Below are 20,760 nucleotides of genomic sequence, written 5' to 3'. Positions count from 1 at the left end.
CTGCTTTTACAGATATATTTGGACTTTATCAGTATTTTCCTTAAGGGCGCATTCACACAGCTGGTCCAGTCCAGGGATCGGTAGAACACCAGGATCTGGTTCCAGGACTGGACCAATGAACCTTCTGTAAAACACTCTGTACCAAGAGGATTTAACACTGATTCCACACCGGACCTTTGGAGCGCTTTGTGTCCAGTTTTTGGAGCAGATCACGCCGATGTGAACCCGTCCCGGACCCTGAAACAGACCAAAGAACAGGTTTCTGGCACTGCTACAACTGATGGTCTTGGCAAGGTTTATCTGGACCCTGGAGAGGATCGACTGCAGTGAATTCATGCTGGGCCAGCATACCAACAGCAGGACAAAAGGATTAAATGTTAGAGCAGAACATCTGAGGAGGAGGAGAAGTGGAAAAACAAGGTAAAGCATGAATCCGAAGACAAGAAGTCCAGATGTCTCGTAGGGGTTTGTGGAGTAGTGAAGAGCTGCAGGCACACAACTATATCTGAACACCAGAGTACCAAACAGAACAGAACCCGATGAGACGGACTTTCTTTTTCGTGCCTTTTTTCTTCTCGATCAGTGGGTTCTCACCGGGTACTCCGGCTTCCTCCCACAGTCCAAAGACATGCCTGTTAGGTTAATTGGTCACTTTAAATTGACCTTAGGTATATGAATGAGTGTGTGTGTGGTTGTTTGTGTGTTGCCCTGCGATGGACCGGCGATCTGTCCAGGGTGAACCCTGCCTCTCGCCCATAGACTGCTGGAGATAGGCACCAGGTCCCCACGACCCACTATGGAATAAGCGGTAGAAAATGACTGACTGACTGACAGTCCAGTACTGCCCCGAAACGATCCGTTGCAACTGCCTGACCTTGTCTGGTCCAGCCTAGATAGTGTCTGTGTGAAAGCAAACCAGGCCAACTGAAGGTGTGAATTCTCACTTTTACCGGTCCCTGGACCGGGCCAGCAGGGTGCATGGACCCTTATATCTCAGGCTGAAACCCATTGTTTGGAGCGTCAGGAACTTCAGGGTGGTTAAGGAAAGCTTTGGGGCCTGTTTTGGTGGTTTGGACACATTCCTGGATATTTCTGGGTCATGTTTGGATAAATCTGAAAGCTGCATGTTTCTGAGAGGCTGCAGATGTATGAAATGGTCCACTTTTAAATCGTGATGTGTTCTCTGGGGTTTTACCTCTCAGCTCTGTGCTAATTAACAAGAATAACATAATGATTTGTGGTTTTGTTGGTGCAAGTTCTTAAGGAGGTCTGGGGGTTTCATTTTCAGTCCCACTTCATAGTCTTCATGGCTGAAGGATTGTCTCTGTGAGGAGGTACTTGAACTCCTCTGCTCAGTGGTGTCTGAGCAGCAGACATGAACACTCACACTGCAGGCTCTTTATCACCGTTTCAAGGCCCCAGAGACCTTATCTGACCATGATGGTGGCCTCGTTCTGCTGCTGCTTCTCACCCTCTCTGCAGAGAGGTCAGGTAAATGACAGGGACCAATCCCAGTCTGTAAAACTGGACTGTTACCAGTCGTAATGATTGGTTTGATGTTGTCATCCTCTGTGTTCTCACTACAGCCCTTTGGTACAGTTCGTCATGGAAAATGTGTGGGAACCCAGTCTGAAAGTCCATATTTGTGTGTCTCAATGACTGGTGTCAGCTGAGAGAAGAACATCCAACCGAGTTCTAACTGGAACCAGAGATGTTACTGGAGCACCTCTTTTAAATCAGGAGGATTTCAGTTACTTCATTAAAAAAAAAAAAAAATGCTTGTATAGATTAATTACACAGATTTTTATATGATAAGTGTTCATTTCTGTTATTGCTGATCATTCTGCCTAACAACAAATGAAAACCCAAAATTCAGAAAATAAAAATATTACATCAAACCAGTGAAAGTCTTATGGACTTCAGTCATAGTGAAGAATGCTGACCTGAAAGTTGACCAGAAGATGCTCATTTCTAAAGAAGCTGGTTGTTTAAAGTGCTCTGTCCAAGCATATTCATGGAAAGTTCAGTGGAAGGAAAAAGTGTGAAAAGGACTGGATTTTTACACATGGTCTAAAGTCCTCTTTCATAAAGAAGTAAATTTAGCATTTCTTTGAACACCTCAACAGAACCACAGGCTCATCTCCTCCGTGACACAATGCATTGATGCAGTAATTCATGCAAAAGGAGCCCAGGCCAAGTACTGAGTGTAGATACATAACATGGAGGTACTTTTCAGTAGAACACATTTATTAGTATGATGCAATAAACTAATTACTAAGAAACTGGATGTTGTCTTCATGAGCTGTGAATCAGAATCAACAACATGGAGTGAAATAAACTGTTAAAATATATCACTCTGTGTGGAATAGATCTATAGATTATGAATTAGACTTTTTTTAAATTGAATCAGTGAAAAAACGTTTTGATAATAATCTAATTTGATGACATGTTGCTGCTCCAAATGATCCCAAACCACTGGAGAAGAATCCAGAGAAACTCAGTATCTCTGAGTGAATGGTTGCTCTGCAGGAAGTAGAATAACCAGAAAAACACGTTTTTGTTTAAAACCAGTGGAAAATGCTTGGTGTATTTCACCTTGAAAAGTAACTAAGAACATGTAGAGTACCGATTGTCTGCTCTCCCTTCCCCCATCTGAGGAATTCAGCTCCCAGAGCCGCCTGGCATTCCTCCCTGCTGCAGCATGGGAGCGCTGTCAGGTCCGTGTGGCTGCACCCCTGCTGGGTGGAGATATCAGACAGGTTGTGGTTCTGGAAGATAAGGCATCCATCCATCACTCTGTTTATTTTTACATCGCCTCCATTCATCTCGTTTCGTCTCCTCCCACTGACCACCACCAGCAGCTCCACAGAACGAGATGGTGCTGATATTTACTGAGATGCACCTGAAGAAATGATACTGAGTCACACTCACTGGTTAAAACGAATAAAACTCTGCTGCTGAGCTGGATGCCATGTTATGATCAGAGTTCTTGCTGAACTCTATCGTCTATATCCGATTTATGAAATCACTTTTTTCTCTACCTCATTTTTTATTTATTTATTTGGGAACAGATAAAATGAACTTATAGTGATTCTGTTGGGTTGCAGCTCTCCTCCTTATAGGTCTTTTTCCCTGTTTTCAAGCTGGTCATAGTGATAAAACAGCTGCTACTCAGTGGTGCACACTGAGATTAAGACGTGATCAATTACACCACAGGCATAACATTGATACATTGAAACATTAAATTAGCCCGTGTTTAGTAGAAAACTAGACCGTTCCACATGTCTGCAAAATGTCACGTCCACATGAAAGGATTATGCTTCTTCCAACGTAACATTGAGCTGTTATGCTGTGAATTATATGAAATATTTTTTGAATGTACGTGCAGTTGAATTTATCTGTTTCTTTCACTCTTATTTTCCAACCATGTTTGAAATAGATTGATTTCAAAGCTCTGCCTTGATTCATATTGAAAAGGTACTCGTACTCGTCGTCTTCCGCTTACCCGGGACCGGGTCACGGGGGCAGCAGACTCAGCAGAGACGCCCAGACGTCCCTCTCCCCAGACACCTCCTCCAGTTCCTCCAGGGGGAGCCCAAGGCGTTCCCAGGCCAGCCGAGAGACATAGTCCCTCCAGCGTGTCCTGGGCCATCCCCTGGGCCTCCTCCCGGTGGGACGTGCCTGGAACATCTCCCGAGGAAGGCGTCCAGGAGGCATCCGGTATAGATGCTCGAGCCACCTCAACTGGCTCCTCTCGATGTGGAGGAGCAGCGGCTCTACTCCGAGCTCCTCCCGGATGGCCGAGCTCCTCACCCTATCTCTAAGGGAGTGCCCGGCCACCCTACGGAGGAAGCTCATTTCAGCCACTTCTATCTGGGATCTCGTTCTTTCGGTCATGACCCAAAGTTCATGACCATAGGTTTAGGGTAGGAACGTAGACCGACCAGTAAATCGAGAGCTTTGCTTTTCGGCTCAGCTCTCTCTTCACCACAACGGACCGGCACAGCGCCCCCATTACTGTGGCAGCTGCACCGATCCGTCTGTCGATCTCCCGCTCCATTCTTCCCTCACTCATGAACAAGACCCCGAGATACATAAACTCCTCCACTTGAGGCAGGAACTCCCCTCCTACCTGAAGAAGACAAGCCACCCTTTTCCGGTCGAGTACCATGGCCTCGGACTTGGAGGAGCTGATCTTCATCCCAGCCGCTTCACACTCGGCTGCGAACCGCCCCAGCGCATGCTGTAAGTCTTGGCTACAGGGGGCCAGCAGGACCACGTCATCTGCAAAAAGAAGAGACGAAATCCACTGGTCCCCAAACCCGACCCCCTCCGGCCCTTAGCTGCATCTAAATCCTGTCCATAAAAGTTATGAACAGGACCGGTGACAAAGGGCAGCCCTGCCGGAGTCCAACATGCACTGGGAACAGGTCCGACTTAGTGCCGGCAATGCTGACCAAACTCCTGCTCCGCTCGTACAGGGACCGAATGGCCCCTAGTAAAGGGCCCCCGATTCCATACTCCTGGAGCACCCCCCACAGGGCATCACGAGAGACACAGTCAAATGCCTTCTCCAGGTCCACAAAACACATGTGGACCGGTTGGGCAAACTCACATGAACCCTCGAGCACCCTGTAGAGGGTATAGAGCTGGTCCAGTGTTCCACGGCCGGGACGAAAACCTCACTGCTCCTCCTGAAGCCGAGGTTCGACTATCTGTCGGACACTCCTCTCCAATACCCTGGTATAGGCCTTACCAGGGAGGCTGAGGAGTGTGATCCCCCTGTAGTTGGAACACACCCTCCGGTCCCAATTCTTATGAAGGGGGACCACCACCCCAGTCTGCCAGTCCAGAGGCACTGTCCCCGACCGCCACGCAATGTTGAAGAGGCGTGTCAACCATGACAGCCCTACAACATCCAGAGACTTGAGGTACTCAGGGCGGATCTTATCCACCCCCGAAGCCTTGCCACCGCGGACCTTTTTAACCACCTCGGTGACTTCAGCCTGGGTGATGAAAAAGTCCAACCCCGAGTCCCCAGCCTCTGTTTCCACCACGGAATGCGTGATGGCAGGATTGAGGAGAGATCCTCGAAGTACTCCTTCCACCGCCCGATAATGTCCTCAGTCGAGGTCAGCAGTCTCCCGCCCCCACTATAAACAGTGTTGGCGAAGCACTGCTTCCCCCTCCTGAGGCGCCGGACGGTTTGCCAGAATCGCTTCGAGGCCAACCGGTAGTCCTTCTCCATGGCCTCACCGAACTCCTCCCAGGCCCGAGTTTTTGCCTCTGCCACAGCCCGGGCCGCAGCACGCTTGACCTCACGGTACCCGTCAGACGCCTCAGGAGTCCCACAAGCCAACCACAGCCGATAGGGCTCCTTCTTCAGCTTAACAGCATCCCTTACTGCCGGTGTCCACCACCGGGTTCTGGGATTGCCGCCGCGACAGGCACCGCAGACCTTACGACCACAGCTACGGGCAGCAGCATCGACAATAGATGCAGAGAACATGGTCCACTCGGACTCTATGTCTCCAACATCCCCCGGGATCTGGTCAAAGCTCTCCCGGAGGTGGGAGTTGAATACATCCCTGGCCGAGGGCTCCGCCAGACGTTCCCAGCAGACCCTCACTATGCGCTTGGGCCTGCCAAGTCTGACTGGCTTTCTCCTCCTCCAGTGGATCCAACTCACCACCAGGTGGTGATCAGTGGACAGCTCAGCCCCTCTCTTCACCTGAGTGTCCAAAACATGCGGCCGAAGATCTGATGATACGACAACAAAGTCGATCATCGACCTCCTGCCCAGGGTGTCCTGGTGCCAAGTGCACTGATGGACACCCTTATGTTTGAACATGGTGTTCGTTATGGACAATCCGTGACTAGCACAGAAGTCCAATAACAAAACACCACTCGGATTCAGATCGGGGAGGCCATTCCTCCTGATCACGCCTCTCCAGGTGTCACTGTCGTTCCCCACGTGGGCGTTGAAGTCTCCCAGCAGAATAATGGAGTCCCCAGGAGGGGCACTATCCAGCACCACCGACAGGGACGCCAAGAAGGCCGGGTACTCTGCACTACCACTCGGCCCGTAGGCTGAAATGATAGTCAGAGACCTCTCCCCAACCCGAAGGCGCAGGGATACGACCCTCTCATCCACTGGGGTAAACCCCAACACGAGACACCTGAGCTGGGGGGCAACAAGCAAACCCACACCAGCCCGCCGCCTCTCCCCGTGGGCCACTCCAGAGTAGAACAGAGTCCAACCCCTCTCAAGGAGATGGGTTCCAGAGCCCACGCTGTGCGTGGAGGCAAGCCCGACTATTTCTAGTCGATATCTCTCGACCTCCCGCACAAGCTCAGGCTCCTTCCCCCCCAGCGAGGTGACATTCCATGTCCCTAGAGCCAGCCTAAGCATCCGGGGATCGGGCCGCTGAGGTCTCCACCTTCGTCCGCCACCCAATCCTCTTTGCACCGGTCCCTCACGGTTCCCCCTGCAGGTGGTGGGCCCACTGGGGGATGGCCTCGCGTCTCTCGTTCGGGCTTGGCCCGGCCGGGTCCCGCGAGGAGCAACCCGGCCACCAGGCGCTCTCCGACGAGTCCCGACCCCAGGCCTGGCTCCAGGGTGGGACCCCGGCTCCAGGGTGGGACCCCGGCTCCGCCGTACCGGGCGACGTCACGTGCCTCGATATTTTTTTCTTCATGAGGGATTCTTGAACCACTCTTTGTCTGACCCATCACCTAGAGCCTGTTTGCCATGGGAGACCCTACCAGGGGCATTTAGGCCCCAGACAACATAGCCTCTAGGATCATTTGAGCACTCAAACCCCTCCACCACGTTAAGGTTGTGGTTCAAGGAGGGGATATTGAAAAGGTATTAAATAAAAATAGGAGTTCAGTTTTTGGCCCATACTTGGAACCAAAGTCTCTTAAATTGTAGCTTACATTGTCTAATCAGCAGATGAGACAGGCTAGCACACATGCTTCGGAAAAATTCCTCCACATGAGCGCTGCAGCTCCCACCATGTAAACCTCTCAGAAACAGTGCAACAGATTACCAAAAATCTCAGCAATGACATCCTCCCTAATCTCACCTGACACCATTCAGGTGTCCACCTTGGCACAGAGGATGCTTGATACTGAAGGTGAAACTGATGGTAGGACCTACTTTCTGATTAATTAAGCTAATAATTATTTGACCACTTGGGGCAGTCATGGCAGACTTGAATGTCACCTGCAGTCTAGTGGATCCTTTATGCAAATAAAAAAAGATGATTTAATGAGAGGTTATGTACTGGTGCTGACCCAGCAGAACACTGTGAATTCCACACCTTGATTCCCAATACACAGACACTATTCAGAGTGGCAGCACTTCAAAAGCAGCACACATGCTTCAAAGACTTGATGGGGACACCATAAGCACATGTATGTCGATACACCAGCATGCATGACAACATGAGTGACAGTGGAACCACAGTTTTAGAACTTTTGTGGCTTTTTAAATAATTTTCTGTTCTGGACCTGATCGCTTTCACAGTTATGGCCCTTTAACTCTGACTAATGAGGAATTTAGGCATTAAAAGGCTCCTAAAGAGAAGAACCACTGAACCAGTTTAAAAATTGGATCTTTAAGTTATGTGTTACCAGATAAGACCTTAATAGAAGTCAGGGTTTCAGCCCTAAGAAGGTGATGCCTAGCTTGGGTTTCCAAACTCACGTGGACCAACTGCTTTATTTACTTACCTACAAATAAAGTGGTTTAGGTAATCTGATTAACGCCTTTACATCCTGTTTCACTGCTTGTGATTCCCTTTATCTCTGAGAAGCCCCTTTGTTCACCAGATGTTGGAGATAACAGACTATTAAGAAAAACAAGAAGAATTAGATCACTAATGTAGTTTTCTTTCTCCGTAGGTGATGATGTCATGGCTGCCTTGTTTACTGAACTACCCTCCTAGACTTTCCAAATATCCCGACATAATATAACCTTAGCACCCGTGCAGCTCATAAATCACATGCTCGGTGCCCAAAGCGTATCAAGGATGACAACCTCCCACCTGAACGGTCATGTTGGCGGGGAGGGAGGAGGAGGACGAGGAGGAGATGAAGAGGCCAGGGGAGGACAGCAGCACCGGGAAATGGCTGTGGACTGTCCAGGGGAGCTCGGGAGCCGTACGCTGCCGGTCCGACGGTCTGCACAGCTGGAGAGGATACGACAGCACCAGGTACCTTCATAGACATACAGCATCTCTTTACTGAATGAGTGGATTTGATGTATTTCTGTTTGGAACAATAGTCTATGGTGGAGGTGTTAACATAGTCTTTCTAAATGTGCTCCAGATCTTTTCTGCACCAAAGAGATTCCAGCTCTGGTCTGTAGAAACATCTTTAGCTGCAGTTACAGCTGCGTGTCTTTGGGGTATGTCCCTACCAATGTTCCTATGATACTAGCATTTCAAACTTGATTCCTATGTTCAGAAAAATACTTAATCTCATTTTTGATACCGTGGCAGAACAATTTAACCAGTTACAGTCCAATATTTTTCCTCTCTCATTTAGGACAAAACCAGTTCATTCTACATTCAGATAAAAGGTCGTTTAAAAAGCTTATTTCCCTGTTAGCACAACAATAAACAACTTAACATTTGTGTTTATTTTCAAGTATCTGGTATGGATTCAGTTCCTTAATTTTATTATTGTTGTTTTGTTTTTATTGTGTGTCCGTGTGACGAGGCTGGAGACGGTATGAGACGTGGCGTAGGCAGGGTGGAGACAGTATGAGACGTGGCGTAGGCAGGGTGGAGACAGTAGGAGACGTGACGTAGGCAGGGTGGAGACAGTAGGAGACGTGACGTAGACAGGGTGTAGACAGTATGAGACGTGGCGTAGGCAGGGTGGAGACAGTATGAGACGTGGCGTAGGCAGGGTGGAGACAGTAGGAGACGTGACATAGGCAGGGTGGAGACAGTAGGAGACGTGACGTAGACAGGGTGTAGACAGTAGGAGACGTGGCGTAGGCAGGGTGGAGACAGTAGGAGACGTGGCGTAGGCAGGGTGTAGACAGTAGGAGACGTGGCGTAGGCAGGGTGTAGACAGTATGAGACGTGGCTTAGGCAGGGTGGAGACAGTAGGAGACGTGGCGTAGGCAGGGTGGAGACAGTAGGAGACGTGGCGTAGGCAGGGTGTAGACAGTAGGAGACGTGGCGTAGGCAGGGTGTAGACAGTAGGAGACGTGGCGTAGGCAGGGTGTAGACAGTAGGAGACGTGGCGTAGGCAGGGTGTAGACAGTAGGAGACGTGGCGTAGGCAGGGTGTAGACAGTATGAGACGTGGCTTAGGCAGGGTGTAGACAGTAGGAGACGTGGCGTAGGCAGGGTGGAGACAGTAGGAGACGTGGCGTAGGCAGGGTGGAGACAGTAGGAGACGTGACGTAGGCAGGGTGGAGACAGTAGGAGACGTGACGTAGGCAGGGTGTAGACAGTATGAGACGTGGCGTAGGCAGGGTGGAGACAGTATGAGACGTGGCGTAGGCAGGGTGGAGACAGTAGGAGACGTGACATAGGCAGGGTGGAGACAGTAGGAGACGTGACGTAGACAGGGTGTAGACAGTAGGAGACGTGGCGTAGGCAGGGTGGAGACAGTAGGAGACGTGGCTTAGGCAGGGTGTAGACAGTAGGAGACGTGGCGTAGGCAGGGTGTAGACAGTATGAGACGTGGCTTAGGCAGGGTGGAGACAGTAGGAGACGTGGCGTAGGCAGGGTGGAGACAGTAGGAGACGTGGCGTAGGCAGGGTGTAGACAGTAGGAGACGTGGCGTAGGCAGGGTGTAGACAGTAGGAGACGTGGCGTAGGCAGGGTGTAGACAGTAGGAGACGTGGCGTAGGCAGGGTGTAGACAGTAGGAGACGTGGCGTAGGCAGGGTGTAGACAGTATGAGACGTGGCTTAGGCAGGGTGTAGACAGTAGGAGACGTGGCGTAGGCAGGGTGGAGACAGTAGGAGACGTGGCGTAGGCAGCGTGGAGACAGTAGGAGACGTGACGTAGGCAGGGTGTAGACAGTATGAGACGTGGCTTAGGCAGGGTGGAGACAGTAGGAGACGTGACGTAGGCAGGGTGGAGACAGTAGGAGACGTGACGTAGGCAGGGTGTAGACAGTATGAGACGTGGCGTAGGCAGGGTGGAGACAGTAGGAGACGTGACGTAGGCAGGGTGGAGACAGTAGGAGACGTGACGTAGGCAGGGTGTAGACAGTAGGAGACGTGGCGTAGGCAGGGTGGAGACAGTAGGAGACGTGACGTAGGCAGGGTGGAGACAGTAGGAGACGTGGCGTAGGCAGGGTGTAGACAGTATGAGACGTGGCGTAGGCAGGGTGGAGACAGTAGGAGACGTGGCGTAGGCAGGGTGTAGACAGTATGAGACGTGGCGTAGGCAGGGTGGAGACAGTAGGAGACGTGGCGTAGGCAGGGTGTAGACAGTATGAGACGTGGCGTAGGCAGGGTGGAGACAGTAGGAGACGTGACGTAGGCAGGGTGTAGACAGTATGAGACGTGACGTAGGCAGGGTGGAGACAGTAGGAGATGTGGCGTAGGCAGGGTGGAGACAGTAGGAGACGTGACGTAGGCAGGGTGTAGACAGTAGGAGACGTGGCGTAGGCAGGGTGTAGACAGTAGGAGACGTGACGTAGGCAGGGTGGAGACAGTAGGAGACGTGGCGTAGGCAGGGTGTAGACAGTAGGAGACGTGACGTAGGCAGGGTGTAGACAGTAGGAGACGTGGCGTAGGCAGGGTGTAGACAGTAGGAGACGTGACGTAGGCAGGGTGTAGACAGTAGGAGACGTGGCGTAGGCAGGGTGTAGACAGTAGGAGACATGACGTAGGCAGGGTGTAGACAGTAGGAGACGTGACGTAGGCAGGGTGGAGACAGTAGGAGACGTGACGTAGGCAGGGTGTAGACAGTATGAGACGTGGCGTAGGCAGGGTGTAGACAGTATGAGACGTGGCGTAGGCAGGGTGGAGACAGTAGGAGACGTGACGTAGGCAGGGTGGAGACAGTAGGAGACGTGACGTAGGCAGGGTGTAGACAGTATGAGACGTGGCGTAGGCAGGGTGTAGACAGTATGAGACGTGGCGTAGGCAGGGTGGAGACAGTAGGAGACGTGACGTAGGCAGGGTGTAGACAGTATGAGACGTGGCGTAGGCAGGGTGGAGACAGTAAGAGACGTGACGTAGGCAGGGTGTAGACAGTATGAGACGTGACGTAGGCAGGGTGTAGACAGTATGAGACGTGACGTAGGCAGGGTGTAGACAGTATGAGACGTGACGTAGGCAGGGTGTAGACAGTATGAGACGTGGCGTAGGCAGGGTGTAGACAGTATGAGACGTGGCGTAGGCAGGGTGGAGACAGTAGGAGACGTGACGTAGGCAGGGTGTAGACAGTATGAGACGTGGCGTAGGCAGGGTGGAGACAGTATGAGACGTGGCGTAGGCAGGGTGGAGACAGTAGGAGACGTGACGTAGGCAGGGTGTAGACAGTATGAGACGTGGCGTAGGCAGGGTGTAGACAGTATGAGACGTGGCGTAGGCAGGGTGGAGACAGTATGAGACGTGGCGTAGGCAGGGTGGAGACAGTAGGAGACGTGACGTAGGCAGGGTGGAGACAGTATGAGACGTGACGTAGGCAGGGTGTAGACAGTATGAGACGTGGCGTAGGCAGGGTGGAGACAGTAGGAGACGTGACGTAGGCAGGGTGGAGACAGTATGAGACGTGACGTAGGCAGGGTGTAGACAGTATGAGACGTGGCGTAGGCAGGGTGGAGACAGTATGAGACGTGGCGTAGGCATGGTGGAGACAGTAGGAGACGTGACGTAGGCAGGGTGTAGACAGTATGAGACGTGGCGTAGGCAGGGTGGAGACAGTAGGAGACGTGACGTAGGCAGGGTGGAGACATTAGGAGACGTGACGTAGGCAGGGTGGAGACATTAGGAGACATGACGTAGGCAGGGTGGAGACAGTAGGAGACGTGACGTAGGCAGGGTGGAGACATTAGGAGACGTGACGTAGGCAGGGTGGAGACAGTAGGAGACGTGACGTAGGCAGGGTGTAGACAGTATGAGACGTGGCGTAGGCAGGGTGGAGACAGTATGAGACGTGGCGTAGGCAGGGTGGAGACAGTAGGAGACGTGGCGTAGGCAGGGTGGAGACAGTAGGAGACGTGACGTAGGCAGGGTGGAGACAGTATGAGACGTGACGTAGGCAGGGTGTAGACAGTATGAGACGTGGCGTAGGCAGGGTGGAGACAGTAGGAGACGTGACGTAGGCAGGGTGGAGACAGTATGAGACGTGACGTAGGCAGGGTGTAGACAGTATGAGACGTGGCGTAGGCAGGGTGGAGACAGTATGAGACGTGGCGTAGGCATGGTGGAGACAGTAGGAGACGTGACGTAGGCAGGGTGTAGACAGTATGAGACGTGGCGTAGGCAGGGTGGAGACAGTAGGAGACGTGACGTAGGCAGGGTGTAGACAGTATGAGACGTGGCGTAGGCAGGGTGGAGACAGTAGGAGACGTGACGTAGGCAGGGTGGAGACATTAGGAGACGTGACGTAGGCAGGGTGGAGACATTAGGAGACATGACGTAGGCAGGGTGGAGACAGTAGGAGACGTGACGTAGGCAGGGTGGAGACATTAGGAGACGTGACGTAGGCAGGGTGGAGACAGTAGGAGACGTGACGTAGGCAGGGTGGAGACAGTAGGAGACGTGACGTAGGCAGGGTGGAGACAGTAGGAGACGTGACGTAGGCAGGGTGTAGACAGTATGAGACGTGACGTAGGCAGGGTGGAGACATTAGGAGACGTGACGTAGGCAGGGTGGAGACAGTAGGAGACGTGACGTAGGCAGGGTGGAGACATTAGGAGACGTGACGTAGGCAGGGTGGAGACAGTAGGAGACGTGACGTAGGCAGGGTGGAGACAGTAGGAGGGAAATGTAGGTTCATCATAACCAACATCATCCTTGTAATAATCAGCAGTGATGTCCTCTCAGCTAACATCCATCTCCACAGCAGCAAACTCCGGCTTGTCAGGATGGATCCTCAGGTGTCTCCAGGTCAGTGGAGATGTACAGTAACTCCATGGAGTCTTAGATCTGACCCGGAGTCTCCTCCCAGTGGGCTGCTCTTCAAAAACCTCCAGGATCATCCTGAACAGATCAACCATCTCAGCTGACTACTTCAGTATGGAGGAGCAGCAGCTCTTCTATGAGCTTATCTTAGATGGTTGAGCTCCTCCTCTTATTTCTAAGGCAGAACCTGGCCAGGATCTGGTTCTTTCCATCCTAAGCAGGAAATCCAGAGGGAAAGCAGGAGAGAGGAACCTTATGGATTAATCCATTCTGGAGGTGGAGACTGGGTCTACCAAGGACTACTAGGTTGGAGCTTGGTAGACCTTGGAGGGTGTCAGAACCAATTTAAAGGGGACACCTCAGCTAATATTGTATCCTCTGTTTGTGTGGTAGGAGGATCTACGGCGGCGCAGAGAGGAGGAGGGCCGGCAGCTGGACCTGAACGCCTCGCTCAGACTCAGGAAGCTCTCCCAGAATCCACACGTTGGGATCGACAACCCCACGTTCCTTCAGGACTCACTGATACCGCAGCAGCCATCGCTCAGCAGCCAGCAGAGTCAGGCGCTGCTGGGTAAAACACACACACAGTCTGGGAAACGACAGCCTGCTTCTCCAAGCAAGCCCACAGGGAGGGAGGGAGGGAGGGAAGGAAGGAAGGAGGGAGGGAAGGAGAGAGGGAGGGAGGGAAGGAAGGAAGGAGACATGGAGGGAGTACAAAGCTGGTTTGATCAGCATGTAGGGAAGAAATGTCCTGTCAGGGAGGAAATTCCTCAGGGAGGGAGAGCAGCACAAGAGAGGCTTTAGAGAGCGACTTAATTAAAACTTTGTTGACACACACATTCATCTGGAGCTTTAAACACCCTGAAAACGTGTAAAACAAGCTTTCAGTTTCATCTGATGTCTGGTTTGGTTCCTGAAGGTCTGCTGAGGGTTGATGGTGTGAAATGAATGTGTTCCTGCAGAGCTGGAGGAGCTGCTGTTGTCGCTGAAGCAGGTCCGAGGCTGCCTGTCTGACCAGCAGAGCCAGAATGACATAGAGCTGGTTCTCGCTCTGCTCAACAAGGTAAAATCACAGGGAGTTAGCGTATCTGATCTGTTTATGTCTGTGCTGGAAGAGCTTCATCATCTTCATATCTGTAAAAAACAGAAATCCCTTTAAGACAGTGTTCCAGGTGAATAAACTACACTCTAGAGGTCTACTGTCTTTAAATCTAGAAGAAAGTACAGGTCCTTCTCAAAATATTAGCATATTGTGATAAAGTTCATTATTTTCCATAATGTCATGATGAAAATTTAACATTCATATATTTTAGATTCATTGCACACTAACTGAAATATTTCAGGTCTTTTATTGTCTTAATACGGATGATTTTGGCATACAGCTCATGAAAACCCAAAATTCCTATCTCACAAAATTAGCATATCATTAAAAGGGTCTCTAAACGAGCTATGAACCTAATCATCTGAATCAACGAGTTAACTCTAAACACCTGCAAAAGATTCCTGAGGCCTTTAAAACTCCCAGCCTGGTTCATCACTCAAAACCCCAATCATGGGTAAGACTGCCGACCTGACTGCTGTCCAGAAGGCCACTATTGACACCCTCAAGCAAGAGGGTAAGACACAGAAAGACATTTCTGAACGAATAGGCTGTTCCCAGAGTGCTGTATCAAGGCACCTCAGTGGGAAGTCTGTGGGAAGGAAAAAGTGTGGCAGAAAACGCTGCACAACGAGAAGAGGTGACCGGACCCTGAGGAAGATTGTGGAGAAGGGCCGATTCCAGACCTTGGGGGTCCTGCGGAAGCAGTGGACTGAGTCTGGAGTAGAAACATCCAGAGCCACCGTGCACAGGCGTGTGCAGGAAATGGGCTACAGGTGCCGCATTCCCCAGGTCAAGCCACTTTTGAACCAGAAACAGCGGCAGAAGCGCCTGACCTGGGCTACAGAGAAGCAGCACTGGACTGTTGCTCAGTGGTCCAAAGTACTTTTTTCGGATGAAAGCAAATTCTGCATGTCATTCAGAAATCAAGGTGCCAGAGTCTGGAGGAAGACTGGGGAGAAGGAAATGCCAAAATACCAGAAGTCCAGTGTCAAGTACCCACAGTCAGTGATGGTCTGGGGTGCCGTGTCAGCTGCTGGTGTTGGTCCACTGTATTTTATCAAGGGCAGGGTCAATGCAGCTAGCTATCAGGAGGTTTTGGAGCACTTCATGCTTCCATCTGCTGAAAAGCTTTATGGAGATGAAGATTTCATTTTTCAGCACGACCTGGCACCTGCTCACAGTGCCAAAACCACTGGTAAATGGTTTACTGACCATGGTATCACTGTGCTCAATTGGCCTGCCAACTCTCCTGACCTGAACCACATAGAGAATCTGTGGGATATTGTGAAGAGAACGTTGAGAGACTCAAGACCCAACACTCTGGATGAGCTAAAGGCCGCTATCGAAGCATCCTGGGCCTCCATAAGACCTCAGCAGTGCCACAGGCTGATTGCCTCCATGCCACGCCGCATTGAAGCAGTCATTTCTGCAAAAGGATTCCCGACCAAGTATTGAGTGCATAACTGTACATGATTATTTGAAGGTTGACGTTTTTTGTATTAAAAACACTTTTCTTTTATTGGTCGGATGAAATATGCTAATTTTGTGAGATAGGAATTTTGGGTTTTCATGAGCTGTATGCCAAAATCATCCGTATTAAGACAATAAAAGACCTGAAATATTTCAGTTAGTGTGCAATGAATCTAAAATATTTGAATGTTAAATTTTCATCATGACATTATGGAAAATAATGAACTTTATCACAATATGCTAATATTTTGAGAAGGACCTGTATTTGCTTTAAATATTTATGCCTAATCATTTTTTTAATTACAAACCTAGATTTTGGAGGCTAAAAATAAAATGAAAAACTTGAGGAATAATTGTGTCATGTTGTGGAAAGGTTGGAGCCAGGACCTGTTTTCTGCTGGTGTTCTGAGACGAGCTACCAGAACATCTAATAATCTGCTAACCTCCATCTTGGCTGCTAAATCAGAAGCCAAATGTAGTCACTGCTGAAATTCTGGTTCTGGCTCACAGGTCATGAATCAATAATGTTGTCATGAATTGGGCTTTATTTTGTAGCATCAACAGATGATTCCATAAATGATTAAAAGCAGCAGGGATGAGAAAGTTCTGTTAGTCTGTGACATTTTTATAAAACCTGCCTGAATCTGAAACTAACTGGACTGGATCTCTTGGTGTCTTCTGTTGTCATTCCCCTGCAGGCTGACTTCCAGTCAGCACTGAAGATCCATAATGCTGTGGCCTCCAGCATGCATCAACCCTCTCCTCCTTTCCCACAAACACAGCAGGCGCAGCCACTGGCCATGGAGGTACACATCCACATTCATCTCTCAAGTTCATTCATGTAAATGTCATAAATCTGCCAAATGTCCTCGGAGTGAGTCTCCTGGGACAGGATGGACAGGCTGGGTGCTGAGTTAGCTCCTGGCTCATTTCACAGGAATCTCATTATGAGATGCTGCTGCATTATTCCTGCTTCATGTTGGCATCTCCTCACCCTGCCCTGCAGTGGGCTTCCAAAGAGAAGAGCTTATGTTCCCTCTGCAGGCCTTTGTCTCAGTAATGAGGTGGAGAAGAACCAAGACTGTGGAGAATTCTGTTCAGATCAATTTCAGCTTCCATTTTAGCCCAGTGTTAAGCTTGTGTTATTTCAGTACTCCACATCATGACCCGGCAGCCCGTAGAACCTCCTTCGATAGCCCGTAGAACCTCACCTCCTTTGGCGGCACGTAGAACAGAACCTCCTTCGGCGGCACGTAGAGCAGAACCTCCTTCGGCGGCACGGAGAACCGAACCTCCTTCGGCGGTACGGAGAACCGAACCTACTTCGGCGGCACGTAGAGCAGAACCTCCTTCGGCGGCACGTAGAGCAGAACCTCCTTCGGCGGCACGTAGAGCAGAACCTCCTTCGGCGGCACGTAGAACCGAACCTCCTTCGGCGGCACGTAGAACCGAACCTCCTTCGGCGGCACGTAGAGCAGAACCTCCTTCGGCGGCACGTAGAACCGAACCTCCTTCGGCGGCACGTAGAACCGAACCTCCTTCGGCGGCACGTAGAACCGAACCTCCTTCGGCGGCACGTAGAACCGAACCTCCTTCGGCGGCACGTAGAACCGAACCTCCTTTGGCAGCACATAGGTAGAACCGAACCTTCTTCGGCAGCACATAGATAGAACCGAACCTTCTTCGGCAGCACATAGATAGAACCGAACCTCCTTCGGCGGCACATAGAACCGAACCTTCTTCGGCGGCACATAGGTAGAACCGAACCTCCTTCGGCGGCACATAGTACCAAACCTTCTTCGGCGGCTCGTAGATAGAACCGAACCTCCTTCGGCGGCACGTAGAACCGAACCTCCTTCGGCAGCACATAGATAGAACCGAACCTCCTTCGGCGGCACGTAGAACCGAACCTCCTTCGGCAGCACATAGGTAGAACCGAACCTCCTTCGGCGGCACATAGAACCGAACCTTCTTCGGCGGCTCGTTGATAGAACCAAACCTCCTTCGGCAGCACATAGATAGAACCGAACCTCCTTCGGCGGCACGTAGAACCGAACCTCCTTCGGCAGCACATAGGTAGAACCGAACCTCCTTCGGCGGCACATAGAACCGAACCTTCTTCGGCGGCTCGTAGATAGAACCGAACCTCCTTCGGCGGCACGTAGAGTCTTGGGTCTTTGTTCATGTCTCTGAGCTTCACGCTCTGACCTTGGGCTGAATCTGCTGGACATCCACTCCTGGGAAGACTGGCAGCTGTCTGAGATGTTTTCCTCTTGGGAAGAATGTTCCTTTCTGCAGAATGATGGACCTTGGTTTGGAGATGACCTTATGACCCTTCCCAGGTTGATGGGCAGCAACAGTTGTTACTCTAAGGTCATTGCAGCATCTAAATGTCTGAGGTTAGACCATGAGTGGTGTCTTTGTGGTTTCAGGTCAGGAACCTCATGCAGTCCTGTCAGAGTAAAGAAGGACTGGAGCTGCTCAGCCTGCTGTCAGACACACACATCCAGGTCCAGAAACATTAAAGCTGCTGGTCAACCGTTTCAAAGTTCTTCCACGTGTTCTTCAGCAGACTTGTTTTTCATTTTGCAGTCGTTGCTTCTGGCCCATGACAGCATAGCAGAGGGAGAAATGGAGCCTGAGTCTCAGCCGGTTGAAGGAAAAACTTTTACTCAGTGGGGAGGAGAGACCGTGAAGATTGTTCGCATAGAAAAAGCTCAAGATGTTCCACTGGTAAGCTGGAGATACCTGTTCCACTCAGCTCAACTCCTGTCCACCACCTCATTGCCTTACACTCAGTGTTTGTTATGCAGGGAGCAACAGTTCGTAATGAGATGGACAGCGTTGTCATCAGTCGTATTGTTCGGGGAGGAGCAGCTGAACACAGCGGACTTCTGTCTGAGGGAGATGAAATCCTGGAGATCAACGGCATCGAGATCAGAGGAAAGGACGTCAACCAAGTGTTTGACATTCTTGTGAGTATTTTACACACTTCAGAAGGACCACTCAGCGAGTGTGAGCAAAGCATCCGAATAGAAATGAGGCTGTTAATTGTTCAGTGACCATGCTGCTGTGTGTGTAACAGGCCGACATGCATGGCCTCCTGACCTTTGTGTTAATTCCCAGCGCTCAGACCAAGCCCCCTCCTCCTAAAGAGACCGTGGTAAGTCCTGCTTGTTCAGCTTTCACCCTTAACAGCTTGACTGTTCCAGCGTCCAGGCGTAAATCTGCCTCCTGTTTGTCGTCCCCACTTCCCCAGATTCATGTAAAGGCCCACTTTGACTATGACCCCTCTGATGACCCGTATGTGCCATGCAGAGAGCTGGGCTTATCCTTCCAGAAAGGAGATATTCTCCACGTTATCAGCCAAGCAGATCCCAACTGGTGGCAAGCTTACAGAGACGGGGATGAGGATAACCAACCGCTAGCTGGGCTGGTTCCAGGTAGAGCTGCTGATCTGCTGATCCTCTGGATTTTTCCAACGATCTGTCGCTCTGACTCACTTTGGCACAGTTAAACTAGGTGTTCAGCTCAGTTTCAGAGGGGTTTTGATGGTCTTCGTTTGTGTATACGACAGGGAAGACCTTCCAGCAGCAAAGAGAAGCCATGAAGCAGACCATAGAAGAAGACAAGGAGTCTGAGAAACCTGGTGAGTCACAAAAGATAATAAGATTAGCTGGGCTAAGTTAAGCTAAGGCAAACACAGCTACAATAAGATAAATTACGATAATCTGAGATAAGCTAAGGGAGGAGAAAGATCAGATGTGGCTAACCGCTAAGCTAAGCAGAACAGGGAATTCAAATCTAAAGAATAAATATTTGGTAGTGTCCAGGAAACTAATATTCTGAAAGTGACTGAATATTTTATTACACCCAGAACAGACTCATCTCTTGGTTTAAACGTTGGGCTTTTGTTCCCCCACAGGGAAGCTTTGGTGCGCCAAGAAGAGGAAACGGAAGAAGCTGCTGTACTCCCACAGGAACGACGGTACGGCCCGTCTCATGTCTCCATCATGGTTCTCTCCATGATCTATTGCCCCTTTTCACTGGCTCGTTTTAGCCGGCGCAGCTCCGCTCTACTTGGTTTCGCTCTACTCGGTACGGTAACTGTTGTGTTTCCACCGACGGCTGAAGCTATGGCGACTGAAGTCCCGCCTCCAGCCATGAATATAGCTGTGGTGCTATTAACATTACTGTGTTATATTGTCACATTAAAGTAATCTGCGTGAAACGGAAAAACAAAAACTAAATACTAATTACGTTTGTATTAATATATATGCAGGAATGTCTTAACTATGTTTTTATGTCTAAAATGATCCACTGGGATAATCATCTGGACCACAGCCCTGCCAGAACGCATACAATAGGGCTCAGGGTTCTGATGTTAGGGCGGGAGGAGAGGTGAAGCAGAGAGGAGAGACGCTGCTGTCTGGATGATGAAGCTTCACAGTTTCCCTGAAGAAGTTACAATTTTGGGCTTTATGAGGAAGTTTTTGCCTCAGCCATGGTAATAACAAGGACCAGGACTTAAAAGCGCAAAACTGCAAACTTTTTACCTTTTGAAGTTAGTTTTAGGTTGGATGTTGGATCTTTGTGTTCTGCAGATTCAGCGGACTCTTCCTCCAGTTTGACCCGATGCAAGCAGTCTGATTACGGGCAGCTGCTCTCTGCCTGCTCCCTCCTCCTGCAGACGCTGGTTCTCTGAAGGACCGTCAATAAATGTCAGAACCAAACACGTTGGTTCATTGTGGTGTGTTTTGGGGGAAATGTTTGTGCCTCTGAACAGCTGATTTTTTGTGTGTAATCAGCTGATTTAGGACGTTATTAAATACAGCGCTCTGCCTGCTGTAATTCAGAAAGCTGATGTCTCCTTCTTCTTTTCTGTCAGCCTTCAGGCTAGTTTATGACCCGTAAATGGTAAAGTTTCATGTATGACCTGCTCCGGCCTTTTCCCTGCACTGTCTCAACGAAAACCTTCTCTTTTCTACTCCTCCCACGGCCAATCAGTAAACAGCAGTCTGGTCACGTCACATGTAGTCCCGACTCAGCCCCGGTTGTACTTGCTCAGGAACAGAGACC

The 20,760-nt window shown here is 50.4% G+C and overlaps 1 protein-coding gene across 1 annotated transcript in view; it reads left to right on the top strand.

Moving 5' to 3' along the window:
• The window catches only part of pals1a (protein associated with LIN7 1, MAGUK p55 family member a), a 39,147-nt gene that overhangs the window by 9,702 nt on the left and 8,685 nt on the right, over positions 1-20,760 (top strand). The window contains exons 2-12 of the mRNA XM_047345567.1: positions 7,909-8,219; positions 13,503-13,680; positions 14,072-14,172; positions 16,380-16,487; positions 18,114-18,191; positions 18,274-18,414; positions 18,495-18,656; positions 18,767-18,844; positions 18,941-19,124; positions 19,259-19,330; positions 19,607-19,669. Of these exons, the coding sequence (XP_047201523.1) occupies positions 8,010-8,219; positions 13,503-13,680; positions 14,072-14,172; positions 16,380-16,487; positions 18,114-18,191; positions 18,274-18,414; positions 18,495-18,656; positions 18,767-18,844; positions 18,941-19,124; positions 19,259-19,330; positions 19,607-19,669 (1,375 nt within the window). The 5' untranslated portion in view covers positions 7,909-8,009. The remainder of the gene's footprint in view (positions 1-7,908; positions 8,220-13,502; positions 13,681-14,071; positions 14,173-16,379; positions 16,488-18,113; positions 18,192-18,273; positions 18,415-18,494; positions 18,657-18,766; positions 18,845-18,940; positions 19,125-19,258; positions 19,331-19,606; positions 19,670-20,760) is intronic.

This window comes from Girardinichthys multiradiatus, chromosome 19 (assembly GCF_021462225.1).
Source record: "Girardinichthys multiradiatus isolate DD_20200921_A chromosome 19, DD_fGirMul_XY1, whole genome shotgun sequence".
NCBI lineage: Eukaryota > Metazoa > Chordata > Actinopteri > Cyprinodontiformes > Goodeidae > Girardinichthys > Girardinichthys multiradiatus.
Note: the sequence above shows the minus strand (reverse complement) of the source record. Positions and strands in the feature narration are given on the sequence as shown.